General features: G+C 47.6%; 1 protein-coding gene across 9 annotated transcripts in view; it reads left to right on the forward strand.

Moving 5' to 3' along the window:
- Positions 1-20,008, forward strand: part of LOC144755580 (zinc finger CCCH domain-containing protein 11A-like) — a 525,975-nt gene that overhangs the window by 101,259 nt on the left and 404,708 nt on the right. For 5 of the 9 annotated variants that reach the window (XM_078644672.1, XM_078644675.1, XM_078644678.1 and 2 more), the window contains exons 3-4: positions 1,511-1,945; positions 14,256-14,434. In XM_078644672.1, coding sequence (XP_078500798.1) covers positions 14,381-14,434 — 54 coding nt within the window. In that variant the 5' untranslated portion in view covers positions 1,511-1,945; positions 14,256-14,380. Of the gene's footprint in view, positions 1-1,481; positions 1,946-14,255; positions 14,435-20,008 lie in introns of those variants that run through there. The other 4 variants (XM_078644677.1, XM_078644674.1, XM_078644673.1 and 1 more) reach the window with 3 other exon arrangements.

Consider the following 20,008-nt stretch of genomic DNA (forward strand, 5'->3'; position numbering starts at 1 on the left):
AAGGAGTTCAGAAACCATTTTTCTTTCTACCTTTCATCATATTGAGAGATGCTTGCTTTACTTCTGTGCAGAGCAGTTGGGACAGAGAGAGGAAGCAAATTGAGAACACCTATACCTCTGGGCCTGTTGGTAGAAACGCATTTGTATTTCCTGTTTGGCAGGACAGAAGGTCTTTGTAATCCCTCTCTGCTCCCTCGATCTCTACTGACCGGAGGCCACCCCTTTGCTTTGGGGCTAGGCTGAAATATTTATTGATAAAGATAGTAAACATAGCTTGCTCATTTATTTAGCTCTTAAAGAGGCCATCCAGTAAATGGTCTGACAGAATGTCTAACGCCCCCAGAAGACGTATTTAAATAAATCACTAATCTATAATCCTTATTGTTTGTTGTAATAGATGTTGGGACTCAGTGAAGATAACATTTTTGTTCTCTTCACTGGATGGCCACTTTAACATCACACTATTAAAGCTTAGCTAAAAAAGCCACCCTGTAAATGGCCAGCAGCTCTTGGTCGGCTTTGTGTGACATTAAATTATTAATTCATACCTGGAATAATGTTGGCTGGTGCATATCTGTTCCTTTACATCATGTGTATGATTGCCTCTGACTACAGTAATGGCAGCTGTTTTGGGTGTCTGGTATATCCTTCCAACAAAAACTTGTGCCTGTCAACATTTGTGTGTCCTTCCCCAAAAAATATACAGTATGATTGGCAAACATGAGCTGAAGTGGGGTTCTGCAAAGGTGTCTTTCTGTTTTTTGTGTCTGTTCTTGGGTCCAGCCATGAACAACCTGTGCACTTGAAAGTCCCTGTGCATGCCTGAAGTGTTTTTTCCTTGTGTGCAATTATCGGGAGATGTGTTCAGCGGTTGTGCGTAAGCAAAGGTTGCCTCCCGACTGTGTTCTCAGTGATAATTGGTTTATCTGTGCTCCCGTCCCGCCATCAAATCATTAAGCAGCAGCAAACCAAAAAAAATCCATCCTTGAAGGTGTCTATTTTGAGGCCTTGTCAATCATGCTTTGTTGTATCACTTTTTTACATTTGTTGTACTATGTTTTCTTCACTTTTTAATATTTCTTTGAATTAGTGCATTTGCCACCAATTACTGTAACCTCTTGTCCATTCTCCTAAATGTGGTTGTGCTGCGTTGATGCTTCAATCACATCCCATATTCTGATGAGGAGCTTTACACTGGTGTTTTTTCATCTTTTATAAAAAATAAGTGCTTTTAAAAAAAAGTTTAGCACAGTAGTGATGAATAACAATACATTTACTTGAATTATCAAGTGCTTTTGATTTGTCTGTTTATCAAGCTAACTACATGGGTTTGGCTATTCCTGCTGCTTCTTGATTTGAAATTTACCATGTATTATCTCTAGCATTTGAAGTTTGTTTTCAATGCAGAAGGCTAGCTCTGAATTGAAATGTACATTTTGCCCACTCATATCAACTATGAACTAACATGTAATAAAAAAAAGGGAAGGTGTGTTTTTTCTTTTTTTATTAGGTGGAGAAATCTTGAAGACCTGAAAGTGGGATCAGCTTTTCTTTTTTTCATTTAAAAAAAAAAAAAAAAAAAAGTAATTACAAATTTTATGTAAAAGTATATCTGGCGGTGGGAGGCAGAACATATTTTTGGAACCACTTTGAGACCAAAATTGATCTTGCTGTGAAGTTGCACAGGCGAGGATGGTTTTTCCCATCTACCCCCTCGCATTCCTCTGGTGGACTACACTGTGTTGCCTATGAACCGTACAAGCTGTTAGAAAACACGGCCTGTTTTGAGAGCCTCTGGGTGAAGTTCCAAGGCCCTGCTGAAGGAGGATTTGCATCTCCCCTCTCTTCTCCTTCCAACCTACCATGTCTTTTAATTCTCTCTCGCTTGATGGTTCGTACAGGAAAAGAGCAGCCTGGATTACTGGTGACCCCTCCAGGACCCCAGGTAGATATTTTACACATGTTATCCTATATGTGTGTGTGTGTGTGTGTGTGTGTATATTTATTTATTTCACTGAAAAAAAACAAAGGTTACAGGGACATTATAGTTATGCTCTGATTTTAATGATAGAAAACCAGTGAAATTCAGCAGTTATAGTAACCCGAGCTAACAATAACTACGCCCCCACAGTGCACTGCTTGTGACATCACTGATAATATCATCCAGTGATTGTTTCGACAACATTTCTTAGACTTAAAGAGCTATACTGAGCTATGTGGAAGTTAAATTGTTGTTCTTTCTGTACTACTGAGTGATACTGTTTCTAACATATGTCATCTGAGTGGCTGTGTGACTGTATCATTGTGGGTGTGTGAGTGCCTGTATAGGTGTGGGAATGGGTGTGTGTGAGTGATTGCATGGGTGTGCTAGTATCTGTATGGGTGTGTGTAAGTGTCAGTGTGTGTGTGTGTCTATGTGTGTGTGTGTGTGTCTATGTGTGTGTGTGTGTGTCTATGTGTGTGTGTGTCTATGTGTGTGTGTCTATGTCTGTGTGTGTGTGTCTATGTGTGTGTGTCTATGTGTGTGTGTGTCTATGTGTGTGTGTCTATGTGTGTGTGTCTATGTGTGTGTGTCTGTGTGTGTCTATGTGTGTGGGTCTATGTATGTCTGTGTGTGGGGCTATATGGATGAGTGAGTGGCTGTGTGAGTGGCTCTATGGATGAGTGACTGGGTGTCCCCCTGGGTGGGTGTATGGGTGAGTGAGGAGTTGTTTGGATGGGGTCTGTGGGTTTTGAGTGGGTGTATTGCACAGCCAGTGTCTGTGTGAGTGGCTGTTTGGTTGTGCGAGTGGGCGTGTAAGTGGTTGTATGGCTGAATAAATGAGTGTGTGAGTGGCTGTATGGGTGAGTGAGTGGGTGTTTGAGTAGATGTGTGGGTGTTTGACTAGATGTGTGGGTGAGTGAGTAGTTGTGTAAGTGGTTGTATGGGTCAGTGAATGGCTATGTGAGTGTGTGAGTTTGAGCGGGTGTATGAGAGGTTGCATGGGGATGTGAGTGGGTGTGTGAGTGGTTCTATGGATGTCATCTCAGATGTCACCAGTGATGTCGCTGATCATGTCATAAGTGATGTAATATGCAAGGTCATAAGCAGTGCATTGCAGGGCCGTATGTTCTAGTAAGCTCAGGTAACTATAACTGATGAAATCCGAGCCTAACTTTAATGTCCCTTTAACCTTTTAGGTTAGGCGTTTAGTGATAAAAAAGAAAGAAAAAAAAAAAAATATATATATATATATATATATATATAGTGTGTATATATATATGTGTGTGTGTATATGTGTTAGACCTGGGGTTACCAGTCCACTTATGGTAGCCTGGCACAGAGTTGGTAAGACTAATCTCAGAGGCCAATTGTGTTACACTTGCATCACACCTCGCACAGTAACTCAGCGCCCATCCACCAAAATAAATGACACTACACCAGTTTAGAAAAATACGGGCTGTTTTATAAAATCTCTTTGTAGTTTTCTCTTTGTTTCTTAGCAGTGTTTAGATTTCGTTCATAAAATAACTCTACATTTGATTGTTAGCATATGCACATTTACATTTAGCATTAATGACACATTTCTCCCCCAAATGTAAGTACAGAGTCACCAGTTACCGTCAGTTATTTTGCTTTTGCTGGAAAGCCGGGTAATTCTGACTCCCCCCTCCCGCTACCCCTCTTGAGTCAGCCGCGAGGCCCACTTAGCCCCTGGGCCCCCGCACTTCACTCCACGATCTTACCGGGTTCTGGACAGTTCGTCCCGGTCAGCTCACTCGATTGCGCTACCTTCACTGATCACGCCGCAGCCGCTCATTGATGATTCCCGGCCCCCGCGCTTCAGGTTCCTCGCAGCATACTGGGCCGGAACTTCACCACCTCTCCCTTGGCGCTTCTCACAGCTCCGTCGACAGAGAGGGAGGGTGCTTACGCGGGTCAGCCTCTTCCGATACCCGCCCCCTTCTCTCAGCGCTCACATGTCAGCTCCCACTGGCTTCCGCGACTCTGCCTCATCCGACCTGCTGCTGTGCTGATGACAACCGGGCCCTCCCCGCGGAATCTCCTCAGAGGGGGCCCGTAATTAAGTGGCGGAAATCTAGTGATAGGGACTTCGGCTGACAGCTGCGACCAGGTAGGGCTCGTTTCACGATCTTTTGGGCTCAGAAAGCGCTTGGGAACAGTAGCGGAGATATTACCGATTTTCTCCCCCCCTCCTTCTCTCTATGAAGGCAGCTCAGGTTAGGTCACGAAAGAAAGGGGGAACAACCAGTCACTCTCTTTCCTGGACAGTTACTCTCCCTATGGGATTCCCAAGCTAGCTTCTTACAGTTCTCCACCAGCACTTCAGGGCTCATTCCTCTCAGGCACTGACAGGTTTAGATAGCTAGTGCCGTTAGTACCAAGGCAGGGCTTAGTCAATAGGTAGGGGGCACGTCAACAAGTAGAGCAGCCGGCCCAAGGGACGATCTATCCCCTAACAGTGCGCCTTCCTCCCCACGCTATCGCTTCACTCCTCACCAGGTTCTACTCAAGCTCTCTGGTCGCTCTAAAATGGCCGCCCTGGTTCTGACCCTTATATAGACTGGGCTCAGGCTACTGGAATCAGCTGGAAGGTTCTAGAGCCTTCCCAGTGTAGTCCTATGGCTCAGGTCCCTGAGGTAAAAATGTGGCAGTTACAAGCCACCATTTTGTGGGTCTCTGTATTCACCATTTTAAGAGAGCGCCTAGGCCTCAAAAAGTTATAGGGATGAGGTAACAACTACCCCCAGGACAGCACCAAAAATTATAGTGGACATAAAAATGAAAGGAAATGAGGAGGCACAAGGGGGACAAAAATAAATAAATAGGAGGGACCACCCAAAGGGCTGACAGGTCTCACACGTGTTCCCCCCCCCAGCTGAAAGTGGGGAGAGCTACCCAACCCCTTGGGAGTTCACATCACTAAGGCGGAAATACCTACAGAGACCGTCTGCATTGGCGTGGTCCACTCCAGGCCGATGTTCCACCCGGAAGTCCATTCCCTGTAGAGAGATGGACCATCTCAACAACTTGGGATTCTCTCCCTTCATTTGCATCAGCCAACGAAGGGCCGGTGGTCAGTCTGCACAAGGAAGTGCGAGCCAAACAGGTATGGCCGCAGCTTCTTCAGAGCCCATACCACCGTAAAGGCTTCCCGCTCAATTGCACTCAAACTCTGTTCCCGGGAAGCAGTCTCCTGGACAAGGAGACAACAGGTTGATCCAGACCCTCTTCATTGAGTTACGATAACACTGCCCCAATGCCATGCTCTGATGCGTCCGTTTGGACAATGAACTCCTTAGAAAAATCAGGGGCCCTTAGGACTGGAGCTGCACACATTGCTTGTTTCAAGGTGTCGAAGGCTTGCTGACAAGCCTCCTTCCAGACTACCCGTTGGGGTTGCTTTTTGGATGTGAGTTCAGTTAGGGGTGCCACAATTGTGCCATAGTTTGGGTCTTGGGGGGGCTCCCAGGCCATGATAGCTTCAATCTTAGCCTGGAGGGGCTGCACCGTTCCCCTGCCCACCAAGTGGCCTAGGTACACCACCGACCCCTGCCCGATCTGGCATTTGCTGGCCTTGATTGTCAAGCCAGCCTGTTTCAGGGCTTGGAGAACTGCTTGTAGATGACACAAGTGGTCCTCCCAGCTGCTGCTGAAGACGGCAATGTCATCTAGATAAGCAGCAGAGAAGGCCTCCATCCCGGAGAGGACCTGGTTCACCAGCCGCTGAAAAGTGGCAGGAGCGTTCTTGAGCCCAAAGGGCATCACACAGAACTGGTAGTGGCCCTCAGGCGTGGAGAAGGCTGACCTTTCCCTTGCTCCATCTGTAAGGGAGATCTGCCAGTACCCTGAGGTGAGGTCAAAAGTACTCCGATATTGGGCAGCTCCCAGCCGGTCAATGAGCTCATCCGCCCTAGGGATTGGATGAGCATCGGTTTTTGTCATTGAATTCAGTCCCCTGTAATCCACACAGAACCTTAGTTCTGGAGTGGTGCCCGGTGGGGCAGCTTTTGTTACCAGAACCACCGGACTGGACCAGGGGCTACTTGAAGGTTCAATCACTCCTAGCTCCAGCATCTTAGTTACTTCACTGTGGATGCTGGCCTTCACCTTATCTGACAGTCGGTAGGTCTTAGACTTCACAGGTGGGCTGTCTCCTGTGTCCACATCATGGGTACACAGGTGGGTCCTCCCCAGGATAAGGGAGAACAGCGAGGAAAACTGCTCCAGGGCCTGTTGGCAGTCCCTACGCTATTCAGGAGTTAGGGATGGGGAGAGAATCACTCCCTCCACCGACCCATCCTTTTCCTGAGACGAAAATAGATCAGGGAAACGCTCACTTTCCTCTTCCTCTGCTCCATCAGTCACCATAATCAGGATGACCTCGGGCCTCTCATGGTGGGGTTTGAGGTGATTGGCATGGAGCACCCAATGGGGCTGCGTGGGGGTCTTAAGGTCCACTAAGTAGGTGGCCTTGCCCTTTTTTTCAATCACCTCAAAGGGGCCTGTCCAGCGATCCTGGAGGGCACTAAGCTCTCCAGGTTCCATCACCCACACTTTCTGGCCAGGCTCCAACTCCACAGGGTGAGCATTGTGGTCATACCACTCCTTCATCACTGCCTGGCTGGCTTCCAAGTTGTCAGAAGCTTGCTTCCACAACTTAGCCATTTGGCTTCGGAAGGCCAGCATGTAGCTCACCACATCCTGGGGAAGCTTCCTGGGAGTCTTTTCCCATCCGTCTTTTACCAGGCTGAGAGGTCCACGAACAGGGTGCCCATACAGAAGTTCAAAGGGGCTGAAGCCCACTCCTTTCTGCGGCACTTCCCTGTATGAAAACAACAGACAGGGTAGGAGGACGTCCCATCTCCTCCGCTGGCTCTCAGGCAGACTTCTTATCATGCCTTTCAAAGTTTTATTGAACCTCTCCACTAGACCATTGGTAGGTAACCCCACACTCCTTCCTTCCACATGGCTCGCATGTAGGCTGACATGAAGTTGGTCCGCCTGTCGGACACAACTTCCTTGGGGAAACCCACTCGGGTAAAAATCCCCATCAGGGCCCCAGCCACTGCAGGTGCAGTAACGGTCCTCAAAGGAATTGCCTCTGGGTACCGAGTGGCGTGATCCACCAGAACCAGGATAAACCTGTGACCAGCTGAAGTGGGTGGATCCAATGGCCCAACAATGTCGATGCCCACCCTTTCAAAGGGAGTGCTAATGACAGGTAGTGGTTCCAGGGGAGCTTTCAGCTTCACCCCTGTTTTCCCACTGGCTTGGCAAGACACACACGTCCTACAGTAAGTGTTGGACGCCACCCTCATTTGAGGCCAGTAGAAATGGGGGACAAGCCGGGCAAAGGTCTTGTCCTGACCCAGGTGTCCTGCCAAGGGTATTTCATGAGCCAATGCTAAGAGAAAGGCTGGGTAACGCTGGGGGACAACCAAGGCCCGTGACGAGCCGTGCACTGGAGCCTTGGGTTCACTGTAAAGGAGTCCATCCTCCCAGTAAATGTGGTAGTTCCCTGCAATGTTACCTGCTGCCTGGGATTCGGCCTGTCGCCTCAGACCCTCAAGGGTTGGGCACTCCTTTTGGCCCTCACAAAACTCTTCCCTGGTAGGCCCCCCCTCCATGTGCCATTCAGCAGGGATGGATAGGTTCTCCAGGGAGACTACATCCCCCTCCATGGACTCCGGGTCCACCACCACCGGTGGCCCATCCATCTCACGGGGCGTGGATGCCGAGGCAGGTGTCTCCTGCCCCTGGATCTTTCCCTTTTTAGCAGCTGGCTGGGCCTTTGTTCCAGGCTCCAGCCCTGGCAAACTCCCCCTCCCGGTAGTCGCGGACCTTGTGCTGGCACAGGCCCAGTCAGGTGCACCCAGCATCTCTGAGTGAGTCCGGTATTCCACCTCCTTCCAAGCATTGTGCTCCATATCATTCCCTAACAGACAATCAACTGGCACGGCAGGGCTTACGGCAACTCGAAGAGGACCTGCGACCCCTTCCCACTCAAAGGCAACTTCAGCCACCGGGTAGTGGCCTATTCTGCCGTCAGCCATCGCGGCGGGGTGGAGTACGTGTTGAATCACCTGCTCTGGGGACACCAGATGACTCCTTACCATAGTCATACTGGCACCTGTATCCCTCAGAGCTTCCCCTCTTTGGCCATTGATGGTGACCCACTGCCCATACTTGGTAGTATTTAAGGGCACCTGGCTCCCAGGGACACTAAGGTGACTCCCGCCCACTCCCCTCCCTTATCTAAGGGCAACTCCTCCCCGAGCACTACACTAGCTACTCCCGGGGCTTTTTCTCCAGTGGGAGGGGGTGGTCTCTTTGGGCACTTGACGTCTTCTTTATAGTGCCCAACCCCACCACATTCATAGCAGCGGACAACCCTTGGCTGCTGACTATGGTCAGGATGAGGGTTTTTCGGCGGGTTGGCCCTAGGAATGAATCCTGATCCCTTTCCTTGGAAACTGTTTTAGGGGCCTTTAGAGAACTCCCTTTTCTTGTCTCCCCCCTCTTTCTTCTGGGGAGTGCCTTGACCAGTCCTTTGGGAATCCTCTCCAGTCCCCTTTGAGGACACCCAGGTACTAGCCCAGATGTCTGCCTCCTCAGCAAGCTTCCGGGAACTGGTCAGCTTGCTGTCCACCAGGTGTTGTCACAGCTCCGGAAAACATTTCTCGAGTAGGTGCTCCTTTAGGATTAGATCGTACAACCCCTCATAGTCCCCCACCTCGCTGCCTTGCACCCAACCCTCTAAGGCCTGCTTGGCATAATCTAGGAAATCCATCCAGTTCTGTGTAGCCAGTTTGTGGCTGTTCCTGAATTTTTGTCGGTACTTCTCAGGAGTCAGCCCAAACTTTCTTATCAGCGCCATTTTCATGGTGGGGTAGTTAGTCTGCTCCTCCCGCTCTAGGGCCAAAAGTGCATCCCTTCCCAAGGGAGGCATGTATTTATACAGACCCCCCCCCCCCCAGTGTCTTTCCAATATCACATGGGCTCTTAGCGAGACCTCATAGGCAGCCAACCATTTCGCAATATCGTCCCCTGCACTGTAACTGGCGACTACGTCCTTTGGCAAATAGGGTCTGGGTTCCCTGGTTATCTCTTTGGGTTCGCTGCCACCAACAGGAGTGCTAGGAGTCCCTATTTGCAGGGCCTTGAGGTCTAGCTCCTTTAAACTCAATTCGTGAGCCAGCCTCTGTTCCTCCCTCTCCTTCTCCATTTTAGCTAACTCCCACTTCAACTGCCTTTCCTCTCTCCGGTCAGTTAATTCAGCTTTGGTTAAGCTCCTCACAGGTACACTGCTGCCCTCCCTCGAAAGTGTCCTAGGACCTTGCAATAGGTTCCCCCTTTCAGTTTGGTACAATTCATCCACTCCGATGACAGTGTCCCGATCCCCCTCTTCCTCCTCCTTCTTCCCATCTGGATGAGCTGCCACCCATGCTCTCAAGCTGGTTTGGAGTTCCCCCTTTTTAGCACCACGCTTGAAAAACACCCCTTTACTTTGACAACATTCCCTGAGCTGGGCCGCAGTGTAGGTCTCCAACTCTTCCAATTCGAATTCCATTTTGCCAACAGGGTCTCTGACAGTCACTTGGAAGAAGTCAAGAGAGGCGATAATTGAAAGCTACCTCCACCCACCACCAGGAAAGAATTTGAAAAAAACAAAACTTTTAATTAGGGAGTCCGCTAGGAGAAAACTCCAGGTGTAGGCATGTGGGGCACACCAAGCTACTACTAAGTGGATGCAAGCATAAGCTCTAATCCCACCACTGAACACCAATTATGTTAGACCTGGGGTTACCAGTCCACATAGGGTAGCCTGGCACAGAGTTGGTAAGACTAATCTCAGAGGCCAATTGTGTTACACTTGCATCACACCTCGCACAGTAACTCAGCGCCCATCCACCAAAATAAATGACACTACACCAGTTTAGAAAACTACGGGCTGTTTTATAAAATCTCTTTGTAGTTTTCTCTTTGTTTCTTAGCAGTGTTTAGATTTCGTTCATAAAATAACTCTACATTTGATTGTTAGCATATGCACATTTACATTTAGCATTAATGACACATTTCTCCCCCAAATGAAAGGAGCTCAGTTATAATTCTTGGCCTTTATATAAGCAGAGAATAATACACAGCTTTAGTTGAAGTAAACAGCAAATGTAAAGGTTCCTTGCAGTTATACACGACTGTACCTTACCCTTGAGGGTTCCATGTTATTATTGGCAGTAGGATACAGATTTTCAGCAAACATTCCACAATTAGCCCACTAGTACCGGGGTTCACAGTGGGGTATCTGAATTAAGACAGGCAAGATATTTTGTCAGTTCATACAGCCATATAGTTGGATTTATACCCACAATGGTTCGACAGATTGTCCCAGTGACATTCCTAGGCTTTAAATAACTCTGCGCAAAAGAATCCCTTCCCAACCAAGGTTTGCCTATTCCTAGCACAGCCCTATTATCTCGGCTTCCAATATCGATAAAATCAACTTCCTTCAGGAATCGCTTCTTCACAGGTAACCTCACTATGCTGGGAAAGTACAGAAAACCATAAGTTGCGCTTTTCTGGGGTACGGTTAGTAGCGCAGGGTAATAGGCGGAGATTTTCCCAAAGCCTTGCTGTAAGTACAGAGTCACCAGTTACCGTCAGTTATTTTGCTTTTGCTGGAAAGCCGGGTAATTCTGACTCCCCCCTCCCGCTACCCCTCTTGAGGCAGCCGCGAGGCCCACTTAGCCCCTGGACCCCCGCACTTCACTCCACGATCTTACCGGGTTCTGGACAGTTCGTCCCGGTCAGCTCACTCGATTGCGCTACCTTCACTGATCACGCTGCAGACGCTCATTAATGATTCCCGGCCCCCGCGCTGCAGGTTCCTCGCAGCTTACTGGGCCGGAACTTCTCTACCTCTCGCTTGGCGCTTCTCACAGCTCCGTCGACAGAGAGGGAGGGTGCTTACGCGGGTCAGCCTCTTCTGATACCCGCCCCCTTCTCTCAGCGCTCACGCGTCCGCTCCCACTGGCTTGCACGACTCTGCCTCATCCGACCTGCTGCTCTGCTGATGACAACCGGGCCCTCCCCGCGGAATCTCCCCAGCGGGGGCCCGTAATTAAGTGGCGGAAATCTAGTGATAGGGACTTCGGCTGACAGCTGCGACCAGGTAGGGCTCGTTTCACGATCTTTTGGGCTCTGAAAGCGCTTGGGAACAGTAGCGGAGATATTACCGATTTTCTCCCCCCCCTCACACCTCCCCCTCCTTTTTCTCTCTATGAAGGCAGTTCAGGTTAGGTCACGAAAGAAAGGGGGAACAACCAGTCAGTCTCTTTCCTGGACAGTTACTCTCCCTATGGGATTCCCAAGCTAGCTTCTTACAGTTCTCCACCAGCACTTCGGAGTCATTACTCTCAGGCACTGACGGGTTTAGAGAGCTAGTGGCGTTAGAACTAAGGCAGGGCTTAGTCAATAGGCAGGGGGCACGTCAACAAGTAGAGCAGCCGGCCCAAGGGACGATCTATCCCCTAACAGTGCGCCTTCCTCCCCACGCTATCGCTTCACTCCTCACCAGGTTCTACTCAAGCTCTCTGGTCACTCTAAAATGGCCGCCCTGGTTCTGACCCTTATATAGACTGGGCCCAGGCTACTGGAATCAGCTGGAAGGTTCTAGAGCCTTCCCAGTGTAGTCCTATGGCTCAGGTCCCTGAGGTAAAAATGTGGCAGTTACAAGCCACCATTTTGTGGGTCTCTGTATTCACCATTTTAATAGAGCGCCTAGGCCTCAAAAAGTTATAGGGATGAGGTAACAACTACCCCCAGGACAGCACCAAAAATTATAGTTGACATAAAAATGAAAGGAAATGAGGAGGCACAAGGAGGACAAAAATAAATAAATAGGAGGGACCACCCAAAGGGCTGACAGGTCTAACAATATATATATGTATATATATATATATATATATATAATATATATTCAAAACGCCTTTCGTGTATAAACTGCCTCCTCCTGACTGAGAGTCACTTCCTTGCTGGGGGACCCCACGAAAGAAGGTCCCGTTAGCTTTGTGTCGAGAACTCCTCCAATTTCGTGAAGGGAAACAAAGCCTTGTGCGGTTTTTTGAAATCTTTATTCAGCCACTTGTCAAAGGCGTTTCGAGTGCAATATATATTTTAAAAAAAAACACTTCATACTTGGATGAAAAATACTCACTTTTTCGTTGTAAGGCATGCGTGGTAAAGACGTGTCTTGTAAAAGTTTGCATAGTGGAGCCATGCGTGATGCGTGGTAAAGACCAGTGCATAGTTAAGCTTGCGTGGTAATGGAATGCTTGATTTGGATCACGCTGTAAAAGCTGTTTTCCCAAAGCAAAAGCACACATTTAATACACAACATCACAGTTGGGATTCACAACACTGTGTTTGACTCAGGGCATCTGACAATAGCCCTGTGAGTAGCTGCGTGAGTGCCTGAGTAGGTCTGTGAGTGGGTGCATGAGTGTCTCAGTGGGTCAATGAGTGGATGCGTGAGACTCTGAGTAGGTCTGTAGCGGCATGGGTTTGTGATGGAGTGTGAAAGTGTCTCAGTGGGTCTGTCATGGAGCGTGAAAGTGCCTCAGTGGGTCTGTGATGAAGTGTGTGAGTGTCTCAGTGGGTTTGTGAATGGGGTTGTGTGTGTATCAGTGGGTTTGCAAATAGTTGTGTGATTCCGTGAGTGGGGTGTGTGATGCTGGACCTGTGAGTGAGTGTGCGAGTCTGAGTGGGTGTGTGTTTCTGAGTGGGTGCGTGAGTGTCCAGTGGGTCTGTGAGTTGGTGCGCGAGTCTCGGTCTGTGAGTTGGTGCGCGAGTGGGTGCATGAGTGTCTGAGTGTGTCTGTGAATGGGTACTAGAGTGTCTAAGGTCATCTGTGTCGGGTTTTTTTTTTGCCAGAATTCATGAATCTGCCACAAAGTTACACAGCTGAACGTTGTAATGGCTTTCTTGCACGTGGAAAAATTCAGGGCATTTTCTTGCCCATAAGAGGTCCCTCATGACCCACATATATTGCCCCCATGGGAACAGGGTACCTCTACCCAGGCCCCTTCTAATACTTTGTAGTTTTTCTTTCAGCTGCCCGGGACTGTGTCTCATTATATAAAATGGCGGCCTCAACCTGCTTATTTGCGAATTTGCCACAATCTCACACAGGAAGGTCACACTGAGCATCGCAGCAAATTCGCGAATTGTTCCACGGGGAACAAAAAATCGTATTGGGGCATTTGTTTGCCCAAAAGGAGTCCTTCGGCTAAACCTATATTGCACCCATGGGGTCAGGGTATGTCTACCCTGTCCCCTTCGTGTACTTTGTATTTTTTTTTCTACCCTTGGGACCGTCTCCCTTCATAGAAAATAGCAGACGCAACATTCTGCACAGGTTGTGCCCAACCAATCACTGCAGTGCTGTTGGCGCGTAGATTTACGATGGATTCGTCCCTCTAGATATACAAAACTGTTAACCCTTAAATATGTCAAACTATTTACACCAAATAACAAAAGGTTTTTTCTCGTCCCCCGCTTGACAAATCACTCTGAAACTTTCAATACAGCAGCCAAACTGAATGTTGCACTAACTTTGAATTTTTTTTGAAGATTCATCAAATGGCACCAAAGTTATTAGCAGAACAAAAAACACTTTTCCTATGGAAACTAGGTCCTAACCATAATTGCCTACTGGCAACCACCAGTAATAAAATGTCAAAAAAAGATGTGTGTGTGTTTGTGTGTGCTTTAAGTATGAATATTTATTTTATATTCCCATTTCACCCTTGAACGAAAAATATAGTGTTTTGCTGCTCATCAGGCCTAGATTGCTCAAAGAAACTTTGTAGGAAGATTGCAGCTACATGGATCATACAATCTTCACTGTTTTAACATATAATGTTGGACACTGAAAAGTATCACTTGAGGTAGACGCTGATGCAGAATATATGTTAATAGTGTTTTTTGGAGGAGGTGCAGTGATTGTTGATGGTTTCCAGCTATCACTCCGCAGTTCTATATGTGAATAACATACTCCAAAAACTGCTGAACATTTATGACCACAATAGGTCCTATTTGCCTCTCTTCAAGATATTATTGTATATAATTCTATTTTCCTAGTTCTAGAAGAAGCTCTCGTTTCCCTCTTAATATACCAGTCATTTCTTGTACATTACATTTTTTTTCAACAATTAACTTTCTGGTTTCTTGTTTACCTCACCCCATCCCCAAGACTGCACTTGTTGAGCTTTTCCAACGCCAAGAAGGAGCCAGTGAAAGACTAATTGGTTCCGTTTCCAGAAGAAGGAAATCTGCTTCCTAAGAGGAGCTGAATCGAGAGTTTTGGATCCAGCCAAAATGTCTAAACAAGGGCAGGACTGCTATTTTTTCTTCTATTCGAGCTGTGCCAAGGTGGGTCACATTTGATTAACCCTATAGGTCAATGTGTGTCTCAATCTTTTGCTGTTAACACTGTAACAATTACAAGCAAGCAGTTATTAATATAAAACTTATATAGCTCAAACTGTTACCTAGAAAAGCATCCTGGCACTTAGCTATCAGAAACCAGTCCAGATGTGCGAAGACCAAGAGATTATTAAGCCACGTTTTCATGGCTTTTGCTGAAAGCATAGAGGTTGCTGATGAAGTGGGACGAGATCAGTGGGCTGTTCCAAAATCTGGCAGTCTGCACAAAAAATGCTCTGCCACCATTCTGAAGATTCCTAAATTTGGGAGCATTCAGGAGATTAGTATGAGCTGAATGTAAAGGTGGGATGGAGCGTTGTACCTTTTGTCGAAGCAGGTGAGGCGCAATATGATGAAAAGCTCTGTGCACTTTGCACTGCATTCACTTGGTTACAGAGAGCCAGTGAAGAGAATCCGGAGCAGCTAAGGTAGTGGAATGACGTGGTAAAGAACACACGTTTTCCTGCTACAGCCTGCATACGATGCAGGCGCTGAACAAGGCAGCCTGGTGCACCTAGAAACAATTCATTGCTATAGACCAATCTGTTCAAAATGATGCTTTGCACGACAAGATGTGGGAAACGGTTTGGCAGCAGAGGTCATATCTCATAAGGCCAAAGCAAGGAGAGGAAAATCTATTGGCATGGCTAGAGAGTGATAAATCGGTATCCATATAGACTCCCAAATTTGAAACCGTTGCTGCAGTAATCTGAGTTGAGGTGTCTTCTGGCGGCCAAAAGTCCTCCACCAAAGGATGCAATTATTGACCGTGAATCTAACATTTACTGACCAGTCTCCACCAACAAGGGACCTCATGTTAAGACAATCTTGGTGTCTGGGGAATGGAAACCATTCCTCAGTGTTGCGTGGACCATATTAAAGAGAACATTTTTGCACCTAACGATTATATTAGGGACTTGAATACTTTTTACAACCCCAGACAAAGGCTTAGGGGAAAATTACTGCCTGCGGGGCAAAGGGGACAAAGTAAGATTCCACATATAATTTACAAACATTGACTATAGGAACATGAGTTTTACCAATTTAGTATTGACACTTTGGCTATATATAGCTGCCCAAGACCTGATATAGATATATCATGGTTGACATCCTGTCTCTCTTTGAATCCTATCGCTATACGTTAAGTCTTCTTCTAGTGGGCTGTCTTTCTTTTTGAATCCCGGCAAAGAATAACCTATTTTGAGTAAGGATATGGATTTTGGGGGAGGGAGGGCTAGAGTAGACTAGGCCTCTGTAGGAGATTACCGCTCTGCCATCATATAGGGTGGACCTTCCACACTTCCCATACTAGGCAGAACACTTTTCCCGGGACTCCCCAACATCGTTCTTGTTTTTTAGATGCCTCGTTCAAGTCCCTTGGTAAATAGATGAATCAAGATTGCTTATCTCCAGATACTGTCTCCTTCGAATCAACAGGTGTGGTGTCCCTACTGTTATTAGATGCAAGACAACCATCTTGTTCTGTAAACTACTGTAGTAAGCAGACTCTGTATAAACTATACCAAAATGAGGTATAGTGTGCACAGAGTCCAGTGGAACCTGAAAGGTAGGCGGAGGTAAAAGTAGATAGCACCTTACTATCTTTTTGTGGTAGTGTGGGCGAGCAGTAAGGATTTATCAGAGGGTAATGTTAAGCATGTATTGTACACACTTAGACAGGAAATTATGTCACACACTAAAAGACTGTGGTGTGGCGCGGAAAAGTTCTCCGAAGAAAACTGACGTAGGCGCGCCGGTGGGGGAACTTATGTGACCTCGCTGATGTTATGTACGCGGACAACGCCTGGGCGGAGTCGCGTGATGCCGTCCCCCCCCCCGGCGCGCAGGGATGCTGTGGCAAAAAAATTCCGGGTCGTCTTACGCCTGGGGATAATTCTACGTTAAGGAATCTGCGGCTAAAATCGTCTCTACTAGATACATCGTTACCGAAGGTAAGTAACTCGCACATTAAGAATTATTAAACCACAAATGTAATTTTTTGTGATTTTGGTTAAGTATTGTCAGATGGCAAGAGTTGTAATTCATATACATTTCTTTTTTCATGTTTGCATAAAATAAAACCGCCCAATATATTCATGTGATAATCTTTAGGGCTGAGCCAGTGTCCAATTCAGAAACGATCGATATTTGTGTCTAGTTGTTAAAGTGCTCCACTGAGTAATAGGGCGTGGTGCACACGTGATCAAATGCTTTTTAGGATGCCCAGACAATTCCACATCCTACCCCGGGCAAGAAATTCAGGAGATTAAATGTGGGGAAGTTATCCCCATTGTACAGTATGAGACATTCCTATTAATTTGCTTTTGATGTTGCTTCCGTGTCTTACACCCAATGTAAGGGTATGGTCCAAATTTGCTTTCTGAGATACGTCCCTTTTTACTGCAGAGCAGTATACTTTAGAAACCTAGATTTCCTAATATCTGTATATGTGGTTCTGGTGTCGTACAGTTGTACTTTGTGTTCTGCATCTTTTCCAGATGACAGGAAAACAAGCGGGGCAAGAGTGAAGTCATTCTCTAGGATGCACTGGCCCAGAAGTACTTTTGTATTAAAAACCTTCTTCTCTTATAAGTCAGTATTATGTGTTTGTCACGAAAGCACAACTAGAATGAAGAAATTCAATACATTCTCTTTGATCTGTTTGAGGGGAAAAAAGCAATTTGAATTTCTTGTTGTGTGTTTCACTACGTTGGTGCTGTACAGTTAAATTGTGCCCTAAGTGGGATGCATCAAATCCTGCAAAAGAACTGATTGTTTCCGTACCACAGAGGGATTTCTATAATGCCAATAGTGCTTCCCTACATTGGAGTGTTTGTGCCGTTGGGCTTGGAAAACACCCCTGAAATCTTTTTTTTTAAAGCTCCTATTCTGACCCATTTTTAGGTCTCGCCTGTCGATGCGCATGCGCATCGAGCTTGCGAGACTATTGCGGCTTAAACAACCTTTAACTAACAAGCAAGGAATCGTGGCGATTCATTGCAGTGCCCGTGACTTTTAAGCTCAATGCGCATGTGCATTGAGCTTAAAAGCGCGTGCACATCAGTTCCCTCAGCCGCAATCGCCGTCTGTTCCCTCAGCCGCATTCCTCCGACACCTTTTGAAGTGAAGCTTAGCTTCACTTCAAAGGCCCCGGCTTCTTCACACCCACATGCCGCTCTCCCCGCTCCGCCCCCTCCCGCGTCTTCACACGTCTCACGGCCGGCAGGCCGGCTCGTATTTCTCCTCCCTCCCTCAGCACGGGTACAGTCGGGACCACTCTGTGCGCTTGCTTTTGGATTTCGCAGCACTTTCCCAGTTGCCTTTTTAGCCACCCGGGGTGTCACCAAAGTGCCTTGATTAATGCCGTGGCAGTGGAGAGGGGTGCCCCTGCTGTCACAAAGTGAATCACATTTTTCAACTTCTCGCCCCAATAGTTCCGCTCCCCAGCCTCTCTCCTGCCCGTCACTTTCCACCCTCGTTGCACTAAAAGCGAAAGTAAGTAAAAGCGCCTCGTTTAACAAAGCCCTTTACTTCCTGACCAAGAGAATGCCCGAAAATACAGGTATTTCAATGCAGGCTAGTCATGTCTTGCTCCCAGCACACAGTGTGCTCCTAAACATACATCTCTTCTTTGCTGCTCCTAAGTGTCTATCAGCGTCTATACCCTATGTCTTTGCACCCCTCCCTCCCCTGCACACCATCCCACACGGTCCCCAACTACCCCCAAAACATTTTAACCTCAGTCTGCCACACTTCCTCTCTCTCTGAGCCTGTCTCTTCTGCTATCCCAGAACTCGCGAACAGGCTCCTCTCCCCATGAGTCTTTCCCACTGCCCTCCCTACTTGAGGCCCTCAGTTCATCTCTTCCTCTCCTCCTGCAAAACTTTCAGGTGAGTTGTATCTCCCCCTGCCATTTGCTCTGGCCCCTCCCACCTGTCCATCAACCTTCCGGTGCCCTGGTGCTGCAGTCATAGCTAACTCTTGCATCGGCTCTTGCTGGCTATCGGCTTATTGCTAAATTAGCCACCTCTTTCTTCATTCAACCCTCAATTCCGTCATGATGTGGACCTGTTTCACCCTCACACAATCTGCCCTCTCTTGCCCTCGGTGCCTTTCAGTTACTCTCAATGTCCCAGTCATTTAACTCCTTAACACATACGTAAAAATAATTGCCATTTATAACGCCAATAGCGCCAACAAATACAGACCTACGACATAAGTAAAACACATTGACCTTTACATGCACAGCCACAGAAAATGAATTTGCATTATTTCTGCAAGTGTTTTTTTTTATGCCGTTAGGAAATATTTATTTATATTTACGTTTCCAGGCCGTAGTTGGGTATAAGTTCCAGGAACCGAGCAGATACTAACTTTTAGTATTAACTTTCGATAAAGTACATCTGCTGCTTTGAAGTTCATTTTTTTTTTTTTAACCTGAGTCCAGTATTTTTTTTAAGCTTTCTGGTCGTGTCTCATATCCTGAAGAATACCACATTTTTCCAGTTGGTAATTTTTCTTTAATGCGGTGTGATGGGAAGAATCATTTGTCTCTTTAATGAGTAAAGAGTGCCAGACCCATTTAAAGAAGTTATTGCCGAGTAGATATATTAATCAATTGGCTGTGAGCCTACAAAAACATAACATCCACCGCATCCACCACCACCGCATCCACCACCACCACCACACCCACCACCACTACATCCACCACCACATCCACTACAACCACCACCGCATCCACTACAACCACCACCGCATCCACCACATCCACCGCATCCACCACCACATCCACCGCATCCACCACCACATCCACCTCATCCACCACATCCACCATCACATCCACCACCACCACCACATCCACCCTCACCTCCACATCCACCATGACATCCACCGCCACATCCACCACCACATCCACCACATCCACCACCACCACATCCACCACCACTTCCACCGCATCCACCACCACTTCCACCGCATCCACCACCACCGCATCCACCACCACTTCCACCACCACCGCATCCACCACCACTACATCCACCACCACATCCACCACAACCACCACCCCATCCACCACCACCACCGCATCCACCACCACCACCGCATCCACCACCACCACCGCATCCACCATCACCACATCCACCGCATCCACCACCACCGCATTCACCACCACATCCACCATCACCTCCACATCCACCATGACATCCACCGCCACATCCACCACCACCACATCCAACACCACCGCATCCACCACCACACCCACCACCACTACATCCACCACCACATCCACCCCATCCACAACCCCATCCACCACCACATCCACCACCACATCCACCATCACCTCCACCACCATCACGTCCACCACCGCCACATCCACCACCACATCCACCACCACTTCCACCACCACCACCGCATCCACCACCACCACCGCATCCACCACCACCGCATCCACCACCACCGCATCCACCACCACCACCCCCACCACCACTACATCCACCACCACATCCACCACAACCACCATCC

This window comes from Lissotriton helveticus, chromosome 5_1, assembly GCF_964261635.1.
Source record: "Lissotriton helveticus chromosome 5_1, aLisHel1.1, whole genome shotgun sequence".
Taxonomy (NCBI): Eukaryota; Metazoa; Chordata; class Amphibia; order Caudata; family Salamandridae; genus Lissotriton; species Lissotriton helveticus.